Source organism: Ochotona princeps, chromosome 16 (assembly GCF_030435755.1).
Source record: "Ochotona princeps isolate mOchPri1 chromosome 16, mOchPri1.hap1, whole genome shotgun sequence".
In the NCBI taxonomy this organism is placed as follows: domain Eukaryota; kingdom Metazoa; phylum Chordata; class Mammalia; order Lagomorpha; family Ochotonidae; genus Ochotona; species Ochotona princeps.
The window spans coordinates 29,748,537-29,762,673 of record NC_080847.1 but is presented as its reverse complement, the minus strand read 5'-3'; the positions used below and the strand labels follow the sequence as shown (position 1 = coordinate 29,762,673).

Below are 14,137 nucleotides of genomic sequence, written 5' to 3'. Positions count from 1 at the left end.
AAATGAAAGACATGTTGTTATGCCTGGCAGTAACTGCAAGATTAAGCTTTGGTGGATGGATTTAATGTATGGTTAGCAACATAACAGGTGTGACCTGTAATTCTGGGCTTAAAGTTTCTCCTTGGGATCGAACAGAAAACTGTTCTGTCCACATTGTTTTATTTTATAGACGTTTTAAAATTACATTATAAAGTGTAGCCACCTATTTTTCTATTAATATAATTCCATAACTATAAGTGAATCTGTGTCTATCGTATGGCAGTGGAAGATCTGGATTATGAAAAGCTACTGATTGTTGAAAGTGTGTGGACCGGTGTTCACTGGTATGTGGATGTGTCATTTGAAGGGACAGACTTCTGGTGCGGTGAACAGCAAGAGAAAAAGTGGGAAGTTTTGAGCAGTAACTTTGATAGGATCTGGAGCAGCTTCAGTTGGAGGGCCAGAGCCAGTGCGTGGACCTTTGAGGTGTGGTGGAGATGGTTGGATGGCAGGACACATCTTTTCCTTTCCACCAGGCCTTTGTGTGCCCCTTGAATGCAGCTCCTCAGTGCCCCCTGCCTTGCCCTCCTCTCCTGCCCTGTGAATCTACAGAAGCTTCTGAAATGTGTAGATTTTGTAAGGGCATGAAAGGAATTTTAAGAAGAGAAATAAATCCCAGTAATTTGTTTCCATCATGCATCCAATTTTTGCTTGTTTTCTGATCTTAGTCCATCTTCAGGCTTTTGTTTTTAAGTCTGTGTCTGATTTCCAAAGAAGTTTTTTTAAGCACTTCTACTGAGTTAAGGGATCATAGTTTTGTCATTCCTCTCTTTAAGATTGTTCATCATTTATACTTTTGTCTCTGTTTAGATTTATTTCTGGAGCCTCATCATTGGTCACCTTCTGGTTTTCCTCTGACTGTAACTCATCCAGTTCACTGAGCCTTTCTTAACAATAACAGCCAGACAGTTTGGGGCAGGCCTTTCCTTTGAGTGGCCACAGGCTGAAATTCTGAGTGTGACCCAAAGGCTCTCGGCAGCTTGTGCTGGCCGTGTCCATCTCCATCCATTGACACCCCGGGTTCCAGCCACACTGTCAACTTCAGATCCTGTTTTTCATACCTCTCTCACCTTCTGTTCCCTGCTGGGACTGTTCTGTTTTGAATTTTCACATTGATTTATGTAGGCAGCCAGTTCTATTGTCTCAGTGTGTTCATGGTCCTTCAGATGTGTAGGATTTATTTTTACATTTTGATTCTGATTGACAGTTTGCAAGACATTTTCTTTTCCTTTAAGTTCTGTGAAACGCCTGGAGTGCACTGCTAGTGACCTTTCGCAATGCGTGCTTGAGGCCCAAACATTAAAGCCATTTGGAAATCTGATTGTTTCAATTCATAAATAATGTCAGATTTCATTTTTAAACGGCTTTCCCCTTCCCCCCACTTCTAGTTGGTGGAAATGTTGGATATGTCTGTTCCTGCCGTTGCAAAATTGAGACGCCTTTTAGACAGTCTTCCAAGAGAAGCGTTGCCAGACATCCTGACATCGATTATCCGAACAAGCAACAAAGAGAAGCTCCAGGTATAGTGTTCTTTGTTTTTTTTCTTTTGTATTTATTTTTGTTCATTTTAAAGGCAGAGTTAACACGGAGAGAGAAGGACAGAGAGAGCATTCTTCCATCTGTTGACTTCCCAAATGGCCACAACGGCCGGACTGGGCCATTGCAAAAGCCAAGAACGCAGAATATGTTCCTGGACTCACATGTAGATGCAGGGGCTTAAGCACTTGCGTCATCTTCTCCTTTTCCAGGCACATTAGCCGGGAGTTGGATCAGAGCCTCTGGCCTTATGGGATGCCAACATTTTAGGCAGTGGTAACGCTGGCCCTCAGTCAGTATGCTCTTCTTGAATGCCAAGTTGCTTTGTCCCTATTTGTTTTTATAAACCTATTTATTTAAAGGTAGACATGTACACACACAGGGAGAGGCATACAGAGCTCTCCCATCTACTGGTTCACTCCTAAAATGCCTACAGGGTCCCATGCTGGGCCAGGCTGAAGCTAGGAGTCTGGAACTTAACAAATAGTCCCCCAAAGGGAGGCAGGGCCCAGGTACCTGGGCCATCAGTTGCCTTCCAGGGTATATACTAGCAGGAAGCTGGAATCAGGGACTCAGATCCTTGGGTTTGTAATACGGGACAAGAACTCTAAACTAAAGCCAAGTGCTTGCCACTGCTTTCTGTTTAGGTCAGGATAGGGAATAGCTACACTTTTTTGACCTTCAAGAAAAGTATATAGGCTGGGTCAAGCTGAGCTTTTGTTGCATGTATTTCTGCCAGTTCAAGTTCTGGCTGCTCCAGGCCTTTAATACACTTTGCTGCTAATGTGCCTGGGACGCAACTGCAGACAGCCTGGGGACTTGGAATCCTCCGCCTGTGTGTGAGGTTTGGATGGAATTCCTGGCTCCAGACATCTGCCTGGCATGGTTATTGGAGGCATTCGGGGAGAATGAACCAGCAGATGGATGATCTCTCTGTGTCATTCTGTTTTTCAAATGAATAAATAATTTTTTAAAGCAAATGGTCAAAAAGTCAGATTTAAATTGAATTTCAAAGATTATTTTGAATACTTATACAGGCAGTATTTTATTGAGAAATTAGTACTAGTGGTTGGTCAATTTATGGGAGAAGTTACTTGAATCAGAATTTTTACAAGGTATATGTTTACTTTAAATATGTAAAGGTACATTGTTGTACCATTTTCTGAGCAAGACCTGCTGTATCAGAGTTGCACATTCTTTCAAATACAAATAACACTTTGGATGCATTTATAAATGAGACGAATTTTAAAGAAAAATATTCTCAATATAAAATTCTAGACTTACAAGACGTAACCCCCAAACCATTAAGCTTTCTTGCAGAATTGTTTTTGTAGTACCTCTTGGTCCGTTTTATGAATTGTCCTAGAATATTTGTTAGTCTTCATTGAAGCAACCCTGTCTTATTTTATTTGTGCGTTTAATACTTAAAGCTGGTGGTTATAGTTATCAAGTACACCTGCCACAATAGAGTTTGTGTCGACACAGCCATGGTGCTGGAGGGGGTGGGATTGCTCCTGGAGAGGTCCACACAGCCATGCTGCTGGAGGGGCTGGGATTGCTGGCGAGGTCTTTGTCACAGGTGTGGCCATTAGTGTGCGTTGCACTAAGGAAATGGGGATTTGCTGTTACTCCAGCATTGCTAGTTTAATCGAGGTTGCTTCTGTTCTCTTGCGTCTGTAAAAACTTAGTGTTTGGAGCCTAGGATTTGTTTAGACTAATATTGCGAATGCCTATGGGCTTTAAGAGAATCACCCCCAGAAGGAGTTGAGATCAGCCATGTGGCTTTTGATCTTGGAACATACAAAACTCGATTCGTGTGTCCCTAAGAATGCCGTCTGTGGTCAGTCAGCTTGCTGGTGAGTGTAGTGATTTGCTGTGTTAGCCATAGCAAAGACTGATGGGAATTGTGTGTATGTGTGTGTGTGTGTGTGTGTTTAAGTGTAAGTAACAGTTTAAGTCGGGCTGGGCTGCTTGTGGAACACACGTTTCTGAGAGAATGCCATTAATTGCCTTTCATGTCCTTAGATTCTAGATGCTGTGAGCCTGGAGGAGCGGTTCAAGATGACCATCCCACTGCTTGTCAGACAGATTGAAGGCCTGAAATTGCTCCAGAAAACCAGAAAGCCCAAGCAAGATGATGACAAGCGGGTATACAGTTCGTTCAATCCATTTATTGAGGTTTTATGTGGAGTATGATTCAGGTTTTATTAAAAAAATTAAGAAGTACATGAGAGGAATTGAAGAAAAGTTAGTTAACTGTTTGCCACTCAAGGTGCTATAAAATGTTGGTATTTCCAGTCCTTCCCCATGCCTGGAGGATTTTTATCCTTCTTCGCCCTCCTTGCTTGAAGCAGGTGAGCACCTTCTCACTTGAAAATCCTTGCTGTGTCAGTCACCTGAGAGATGATTTATTGAGCTTTTCCCCGGAGGACGCCTCAGGTGGTAACCTGATTTGGCCGACTGTTTAAATGATTCAGTTTTCATTTCATCGCTGTTTTCCTCTCTTCTAAACTTAGAGTCGTCTGTTCTCTACCGATTTTATAAAGACCCATTTTCCCTTTAATTTTCTTTAAATTAAGCCTTTTCAAGGCACTTAACTCTTTAAAACTTTTTGATAAATATTGGGGCCATCACCATGGCATAGTTGTCTGCACTTCGGCCTGTGACACTGGCACTCTGTGTGGGCACTAGTTCATTGTCCTGGCCACTCTGCTTCTAATCTAAGCTTGTGACTTGGGAAAGCAGCAGAGGAAAGGCCAAGACCTTGAGCGCCTGCACCACGTGGAAAGTGCAAGGAGGCTCCTGGCTCCAAATCAGCTCAGCTCAAGATCAGCTCAGCTCCGGCCATGTGGCCATCTGGGTAATAAACCAGTGGATGGAGAATCTCAGTCTCTCTTTCTCTCCCTCCCTTCCTCTCTTCCTCCCTCCCCTTCTCTCTGCAATCTTTCCTTTCAAATAAAATTCTTTTTAAAAAAATTGTTAGTCCACAGAGACCAGATTTTAAGTATTTAATACGTACAGCTCTAAGAAGACAACCATATTTATCTCCCTCTCCTTCTCTCAATGCCCCTCCCTCTCCCCGCCATTTTTTTTTTACCTTTCCACATTTTACTTCTTGAAAATTATGGTACTAAGCTCTTTAATCCATATTAGTCATTTTGCTGTCTTACCAAGTTGAAGAGATCAGTTGCATTTGTCCCCAAAAAAGTAGCATTTATGGGACGTCGCTTCAATTGCTAAGCAATCCTTCTTTCCTCCTGTGTCATACGCGGGACTGATCCTCATGGTACAGTCTGTCTGAGGCCTGCCTGGAGCTGGCAAGCGATGTTCAGGTGTCTGGGCAAAGGTGAGGTCAGGAAGATAATGGATGTGGGCGGAACCACTTGAGGCTAGGAACTAACTTAGTTCCTTTAATTTTTTTTCCCATGCAAGTATTATAGTAGAAAAGTTGTAGCTATCTGTTGTTCTATTTTGTGAATTCTGCTGCCTCCTTGTGTACATTCTTAACTTGAATAACTTAATATAAAGACTGTAGTCATGGGCCTGGGCCTAGTGGCTAAAATCCTCACCTTGCATGTGCTGGGTCCCAAATGGGTGCTGGTTCATGTCCCGGTGGCCTTGCTTCCCATCCAGCTCCCTGCTTGTGGCCTGGGAAAGCAGTTGAGGACAGCCCAAGGCATTGGGACCCTGAACCCATGTGGGAGACCCAGAAGAAGCTCCTGGCTCCTGGCTTCTGAGCTCAGCTGCAGCTGTTATGGCCACTTGGGGAGTGAATCAGCAGGCAGAAGATCTTCCTCTCTGTCTTTTCTCCTCTCTGTATATCTGACTTTCCAATAAAAATAAATAAATCTTAAAAAAGAACTATAGTCATAAAAATGTGTGTTCAGGGTTGGCACCTGAGGTGCTGACATCCCATGTGGACATGTGTTCATGTCCTGGCTGCCCCGCTTCCTATCCAGCTCCCTGCTTATAGCCTGGAAAAGCACTAGTGGATGGCTCATATCCTGGGAAACCTGCACCCACATGGGAGACCTGCAAGAAACTTCTGTCTTCTGGTTGGATAGGCTCAGTTCCAGCTCTTGTGGCGGCCAGTTGGGGAGTGAACCAGCCGATGAAAGATTTCTTTCTGTCTCTCCTTCTCTCTGTAACTCTGCCCTTCAAATAAAAAAAGATTAAGTAAATCTTGTATATTCAACATTAGTCATAACCTTATGTGTAAGTGGATGCTTCATGTTCAGTGTATTTAGACATATGTTTCTGCTCTCTGTTTCGTTTAGGTTATAGCAATACGCCCTATTAAGAGGATTGCACACATTTCAGGTACTTTAGAAGATGAAGATGAGGAGGAAGACAATGATGACATTGTTATGCTAGAGAAGAAGATACGAACCTCCAATATGCCAGAGCAGGCCCATAAAGTCTGCGTCAAAGAAATAAAAAGGTGAACTCTGGAGGGCATTCATTAGGCAGTGATTTCATTTTGCTTATTAATATTAAAGAAACTTTTGGTCATGGAAATTTGATACTTGAGAGATTTGATGCTTTAGAAACTGAGTCATCTGTTTTTTGTTCTCCTTTCTTATGCCTCATCTGCTGCGAACCAGCCTGTTCAACTTAATCTTTCCGTTGCTAAATCTTTTACAGCTTGCCTGATTCTTACCTTACTCGTTTGTTCTTTATTCCTCAACCAGAACCTAATTCTTAAAACATTCCTAATACTATTAAATTAATACCACCTTGTAAGTCTTTTTCTCAAATGCTGAGGATGCACTCTTTCTGCCTGTGGTGGGTTATCAAATTGAACTCTTGAGGGTGCCTTTCTAAAAGAATGGGCCATGCTTTGGACATAGTGTTTGGTCATTGTGTTCTTCATACATCACTCTTTAATTCTTTAGGTTATAAACTCCAGAGGGGGAGGAACTATGGATTTCTTTTTATACAAAATACAAGGAAATCCTGATGACAAAATAGGGCATATGGATTGATTGTACTTTCTAAAGAACCTCAGGGATAAATACAAAACCTTTTTTTTTCCCCTTTGCTTACCTTATAGTTGCCAACTGCTTTGCATTTTATTAGTTAATTATGATGAATCTGCTTGGATCCTTAACAGTTTGACTTGCTGAGGCTCACAGTTAATGAGCACAGTTGAAAATATTAATTTATATTTATTTTTTGAGAGAGGAAAAATAAGCTTTCATAAAAAGAAGAATGTGATTGGTCCTGACAGACGGTTCACTAGCCGAATGGTCCCAATGGCCAGGCCCATGGCTGGGACCGTGGTGCAAGTTGGCAACATGAATGATGGAAAACCAATCATTCCAGATGTTACTGCTGCCTCCTGGCATCTCCACTGGTAGGAAATTGGAGTCAGGCACAGGAACTGGATATCAAGCCTGGATATTTCTATGTGAGAAATCCGTATCTCAACTGCTAGAGTAAACGTCCATTGCAAAGAGTATGTTGCACTAATTCTAATATGGGTTAGTAAATGTAGAACATCTGTTATGCACAGAACACTTTGTTAAGAACTACCTTGTAGTATACAGGTCGTGTTTCTGGTAACTTCTGATGTTAGTTTGCTGCAGTGAGCAGACCTCATCTCTGATACGGCATATGTAGTTATTGTGATGTATGATTAGCTGCTGCAGTCTTACTGTGATAAGTATATTAATGGCTATTGTCTTATTCACCACCTGCTCTCCCGGTCTATTAGTTATCTTTTTTTTTAACAGAACAAATGTGTTACAAGCAAAATAAATACATTAGAAAACAAAATCAACTTTTACTAACCAGATGTTTCAAAACTTTTCCAAATTTGTTTAACCAAATTGACCCATCTTTTAAAAGTTCATGATAATGTATGTTATGTGTATTATGAAAGCACTATACATGGATTTCAGATTTTTTTAAATTTTCCATGAATTTTTGAAGTACCTTGTGTGCATGGTGTGTGTGTGTGTGTGTGTGTGTGTGTGCGTATACATATATATAAAGGTATACTTAATTATTATGGGATTTTTTCTATGTTATTTACCATATTTACCATTTTTTTATCCACAGGCTCAAAAAAATGCCTCAGTCAATGCCAGAATATGCTCTGACTAGAAATTATTTGGAACTTATGGTAGAGCTTCCTTGGAACAAAAGTACAACAGGTGAGCCAACAAAATAACACCTTTTTTCCACTAAATTGTCACTCAGATCATTCAAATTCTCATTTGAAGTTTTCTCAGTCATTGTACTGCTAAGTTAATTTTTAGTTTTAGTTTCAGACATTTTGATGAGGAATGATAACAGCTATTGCACAGATGTCATGATCACATCACAGTGAGTTTTACTGCCATCAAGATCATGAACACCTCCCTTCACCTCCCAGAATTTCCTCCCACACCTCTTATTGTTGTTATTGTTGTTTTTAAAAGATCTGTTTATTTTTATTGTAAAGACAGATTTACAGAGAGAGGAGAAACAGAAAGATCTTCCATCCGCTGGTTTACTCCTCAAGTGGCTGCAATGGCCAGAGCTGAGCCAATCCAAAGCCAGGAGCCAGGAGCTTCTTCTGGGTCTCCCACATGCGTGCATGGTCCCAAGGCCTTGAGCCATCCTCTAATGCCTTACCAAGCCATTAACAGGGAGTAAGATGGGAAGTGGAGCAGCTGAGACATGAACCAGTGCTCATATGGAATCCCAAGTGCTTGCAAGATGAGGATTTAGTCACTGAGCTGTTGATCTAGGCCCACTTTTTATTGTTGTTATTTGCTTTTATAATGTGTGGTTGTGTTGATGGTAAGGACACTTAAGGTCTGCCCTGTGAGCAAATTTTAAAAATACAAAAAAATTCCTTTTTTAAGATTTATTTATTTTTATTTGAAAGGCAGATTTTGTAGAGAGAATAGAGAGAGAAGTCTTCTGTCTGCTGGTTTACTTCCCAAGTGTCCGCAGTGGCCAGAGCTGAGCTGATCCAAAGTTGGGAGCCAGGCTATAAGCAGAGAAGTGGATCAGAAGTGGAGCAGCCAGGACATGAACTATTGCCCATGTGGAATGCCAGTGCTAGCAGGTGGAGGATTGGCTTGGTACACAACCATGCCAAACTTCATAACTTCCTTAATAGCTATAGAAACTATGCAGTATTGTACTTCTCCTTAACAAAACATTTATCTTGAATAAGTCACCATTTATCATATCCCTATTCCTTTGAGATATATTCAGTTATCTTTGGCATGGCCTGGGCAACTTGAGCCACGGTGAAGAGAAAGAAGATATGCAATTAGAGTGTCAGAGACACAAAGTAAAGATCATGGGGACGGAGAGGGGAGGGGAGGCAGAGGCTGCTCTCCAGAAGGGGGCGGAACCTGCTCTGCTCTTCTTCCCAGTAGTTTTCTTTTTCTTTTCTTTTCTTTTTCACTTAAGACATTTATTTGTTTTCTGATGGAAAGGAAGATATACAGAGAAGGAAAGAGAAAAATCTTCCATCCAGGTCTCCCACATAGGTGCAGGGCGCCAAAGCTTTGGGCCATCCTCCGCTACTTTCCCAGGCTATAAACAGGGAACTGGATAGGAAATGAAGTAGCTGGAACATAAACTGGTACCAAAGTGGGATCCCTGCGCTTGCAAGGGGAGGATGAGCTCACTGAGCTACCACATTGGGCTGTATTTTCCTAGGGTATCAAATTTCCTTGCTAAGATGGCAATGTTCTAGAGTCACAACCCGGTTCCCACCGCTTAGTAGCCCCTGACAGCTTCAGGGCACCATGTGACCAGACGGAGGAATTGAGCAGAATTCTGCACAGAATACACAAGTTCCTTGGACTTGTTGTCGTAGGAACCCCTCCATCTGAGGGTTTTCTTCTTTGGACAAGCGCTGCATTACCCGCAGACTGCTGTGCTGAGTCTCCTAGCCCGCTCTGTTGCCCGCAGACTGCTGTCCTCAGGCTGCCGACGTCTGTTCTGGATCATCTCTGGTAGTCATCTACCAATGTCTGAATCATCTCAGTTATATTTGCTTCTTTTATTGGAAACTTGTCATTTTTACATTTCAGATTTATTAAGTTTATCAGAGGATTAGTTGCCTAAACCACTGTACATGTAAGAGGGGCTTTCTGTAGGCTTTTAAAAATTGAATGGCTATGTTATTCTCACTAGTAAATTTTCTGTATTAAAAATGCTAGAGATTTCAAAAATCTTGGTTCTGAAATAACTAATGTGTCGGCAACGCCCGCGTCGCCGCGTACCCCAAGCCGAGCGGAGGGGCTAGGGTCACAAACAGACAACACACAAGACAACACGCAGTGGGTCACTCTTGTACACAGAATGCCAAGTTTATTCCAAGTATCCTGCATCTTTATAGTCTGCTTAGTCCCGCCCAGTATTATCCCAATGTTTAAGCAACACCTAAGCTCCCCTGGGGGCATCTTAACAAAAGGAAAGTAAAGAAGAGGGAACTTGCAGTCAAGCCAGGGGCTAAATGCATTAGGCCAAGATTGCCCATTCTGTTATCCCTTAGAAACAAGCTAAGCTGTAGAGTTAACCCTTGGGAGACCAGGGCCTACACTTATGTCCCACAGAAAATGTGCCACACATACCAGCTTTCAATATGTTAAATATGAATATGTGTATTAAATTTTTTTTAATTTACCTTGAGTGAGAGAGACAGATTTTCCATCGTAGGTTCACTCCCCAAATAGCTGCAATGGCCAGAGCTGAGCCAGCCCTATGCTAGGATCCAGCAGTTTCCTGCAGGTTTTCCACATGGCTTCAGGGACCCAAGGACCTGGGCCATCCTCTGCTGCTTTCCTAGGCCATTATCTGGGAGCTTGGTTAGAAGTGGAGCAGCTGGGATCTGAACTGGTGCCCACATGGAATGCCAGCACTTCAGCAGAGGCTAGCTTGCTTCACTACCTCAGCTGCTCCATACATTTGAATATTTTAAAAACTGCCTATTATTAATCTATAGAGGGTCATTCTTTCCATCTCTGAGATGATTAATTTAGTCTGAAAGAGAACCCGGGCTAGTGCTTTAGCTTAACTGGCTAATCCTTCACCTCCAAGTGCCAGCACCCTATGGAGTGCAGGCTAATGTTGTGACTGCTCCACTGCCCATTCAGCTCCCTGTTTATGGCCTGGGAAAGCAGCAAAGGATGCCCAAAGCCTTGGGACCTTGCACCTGAGTGGGAGACCTGGAGGAAGCTCCTGGCTTCAGATCACCTCAGCTCTGACTGTTGTGGCCATTTGGAGAGTGAACCAACAATGAAAAATCTTTCTCTCAGTTTTTCCTTCTTTCTATATATCTGCCTTTCTGATAAAAATAAATAAATCCTAAAAACAAACCAAAAACGAGAGTGAACCATATCTGTGTTAAATTATGCTGGGGTAAAGTGTTAGGGTTGGGACTGGCCTTGTAGCACAGTGCATTAAGCCTTTGCTTCTGACACTGGAATCACATATCAATGCCCTTTCCAGAACTGGCTGTTCCACTTCTGGTCCAGCTTCCTGCTAAGGCATCTGGGAGAGCAGTGGGAGATGGCCCAAGTGCTTGAGCCTCTGCACCAACCTGAGAGACCTGGAAGAAACTCTGGGCTCTAGGCTTCAGCCTGGCCCAGCCCCAGGCACTGCAGCCCTTTGGAAAGTATAGATGTTATCTCTCCCTGTTTCTCCTCCTATCCCTGTAACTCTGCCTTTCAAGGAAATAAAGAAATAATTCTTTACAAAAATGATAATTTTTTTAAATGTATGAGAGTTTAAAATAGCCCACACCCCTATCTGGTTAGAACCATTTAATATGTTTAATAATGCACACAGCTATTAATTGGCTAAAAAATTTTGGCAATCTTTGAATTTTAATCCGTTAAGTTTCTGCGGCTCCTGTTAGAGGAAGCAGGTACAAGCTAAGTCTGTGAGACTCCTCTGGTGTTGTCCATTTTCATCAGCATAGTAGGGAGCCCATATTCCCATCGTGAAGATAGTTTTCTCATTTGCTAAGCATTTCAACAAAGAAAAGAAGATAAGTAAATTGTGGTATAAAAGGAGTCCTGTTGAGCTCCTAAACAATTTCTGTACAGAATTAGGTCTAAATGATTGATGTTTCATTACAAAACTAAAAATGTCATTCATAATTTTTATATAATAAGCCTACCTAGTTGTGTAGAGTTTTGAGATGGAAATCAAAAGCAGAAAGGAGTTAGAAAAAAACAAGTTTGCTGATTTAGGTGAAGTAGGAAGAGTCCGTTTTAGTATTCCAGTTGGAAACAGGAATTTATATTCAAGTTTTTAAGTTATTGTGTTATTCGAAATACAGGTCATACATTCAGTCATTAAAAACAATAATCAGGGGCCCAGCTTGGTGGCCTCGGGGCTAAAGTCCTCACCTTGAGCATGCAGGGATCCCGTATGGGCACTGGTTCTAACCCTGGTAGCTCCACTTCCCATTCAGCTCCCTGCTTCTGGCCTGTGAAGGCATGTGAGGACGGCCTGAGGCCTTAGGACCCTGCACCCGCATGGAAGACCTGGAGGCTCTGGGCTCCTGGCTTTGGATCAGCGCATCTCTGGCTGTTGCTGTCACTTAGGGAGAGAATCATCGGCCTGATGATCTCCCTCTCTTTCCTCCTCTTGGTAGAGCTGCCTTTGCAGTGAAAATAAATCTTTAAAAAAAAAATCATCAGAACACATACATCTTCTGTAGAAAAGTAGAAAATAATTCATACAGTATGGAAATTACTTTTGTTAAAGGATTGAGAAAATGTCTAGCATTGTATTTACTTGACATAAATTTCTTGGATGAAATTCTTCGTTAAATATTTAATCTATTCCAGCATAGAATTGCCTAAAATTCTATTTTCAACTTATTAAATGTATTAATCAGGAATCAGTACTGTAATATAACAAATGTTCTTAGGCCCAGACTGGTGTTTTGATGGAAATTGTTTTCTTCTTTAGACATGGTAAGATATAATTATTAATAACCTAACATTTTACCATTTTTATATAACTAGAATCAATTCTGTTGGAGCTAGTCTTTTAATAGAGGCTGGAAAATGAGATTGGCTTGAGGGTTTTGTGTGTATTATAGATTTGAGAGTCAAGGTTAGCATAAGTGAAACAAGCAGGAAACTTTCTTTTGCTTATTTGTATAATTGGATTCTGAAGCCAGAAAAACTTTATTTTTCCTTTTTGAAATCACCCAGGACTCTAATCAAATTAATAGCTTTATAATTAAATTATATATGTATACATACATATGCGTATAAATTGCTCAGCTAGGTTTTTATGAACTAACTTAGGAGCCAAGCTACCATCCATGGTCCATTATTTTCCCTTTAGGAATAATACATGCCAAGTTCCCAGTACTTGGAGGGTAGACTTGATGTGTGCTGCTGCCTCCCTGCTCCCTGCTCTTTCAGCCTGGTGGGATCCTGTGGCTGGCCATTGTTTCTGGCTAGCCACTGAGAGCCACCGGGCAGTGACGTCATCCTGGCTGCTGGAACCTCCTATTTAATAGCCTGGGTATTTCAGATGTTAAAGCACATTGGTTAAACTTGATGAAAGCTCTTCTCTTAGAAACAGACGCATCCATACACCTCTAACAGACTAATCAATACAACTTTTCTTAGTGAGAGGAGAGCGGGTGAGAAACATGGGAAGGAGGGAAGTATCGCTGTGGTCCTAAATCTGTATTATGAAATTTGCTCACCCTATTTAAAAAATACAATTAAAAAAAATTCTCTAACACTTCTGTTTGGGGAAGATCAGCTGAAGGAAACAAAAGATATGTAAAGGTTTATTTATAAGGATATATGATGTGAAGCGTTCTATTTTAAAATCTACTTACTTATTTTTTAAAGATTGATTTATTTATTTTTATTGGAAAGGCAGATTTTAAGAAAAGGACGGAGAGATAGAGAAGTCTTCCCTCTGTTGGTTCATTCCTCAAATGGCCACAGTGGCCATAACTGAGCTGATCTGAAGCTCGCCTCCCACGGGGTGCAGAGGCCTAAGATTTTGGACCATCCTGTGCTGTTTTCTCAGGCTGTAAACAGCTGGATTGAAAGTGGAACAGCTGGGACATGAACTGGTTCTGATGTGGGAAACCTCTGCTGAAAGGCGAAGGATTAGCTTGCTGTCCCAGAGACAACAGTCCCTTCTGTTGGTTCACTCTCCCCAAAGGCCTATCACTTGAGTCATTCATGCCTCCTAGGATCTCCTTAAAACAGGAAACTAGAATCATAAGCCACGGCTGGACGTCAAATCCAAGCAGTCCAGTGTAAGGCATAGGTGCTTTAACCTCTAGACGAAATGGCTGCCCTTGAAGCTTTATTTATATATGTAGTTGTAAAGATCGTAAACAACCTAAAGTCTCAGCAATAAGGAATTAAGTGAATATGGGAAATTAATGATGGAATCATATCAAGTTGCCATAACTACTGAAAAATGCATGTGACATTGAAAATTGTCCACAATACTTATAATGAAAGCAATTTTTACAGCATTTGAAAAGTCTATAAAACCCCATTTAAAAATAGTTCTATTGGAGTGATTATTGTGGCTCAGCCGGGAAAGCTGCTGT

At 41.5% G+C, this 14,137-nt stretch overlaps 1 protein-coding gene across 2 annotated transcripts in view; it reads left to right on the top strand.

Annotated features, from left to right (window-relative positions):
* The window catches only part of LONP2 (lon peptidase 2, peroxisomal), a 113,743-nt gene that overhangs the window by 13,685 nt on the left and 85,921 nt on the right, over positions 1-14,137 (top strand). For both annotated transcript variants that reach the window (XM_058673994.1, XM_058673995.1), the window contains 4 exons: positions 1,428-1,559; positions 3,601-3,723; positions 5,853-6,016; positions 7,639-7,733. In XM_058673994.1, coding sequence (XP_058529977.1) covers positions 1,428-1,559; positions 3,601-3,723; positions 5,853-6,016; positions 7,639-7,733 — 514 coding nt within the window. The remainder of the gene's footprint in view (positions 1-1,427; positions 1,560-3,600; positions 3,724-5,852; positions 6,017-7,638; positions 7,734-14,137) is intronic.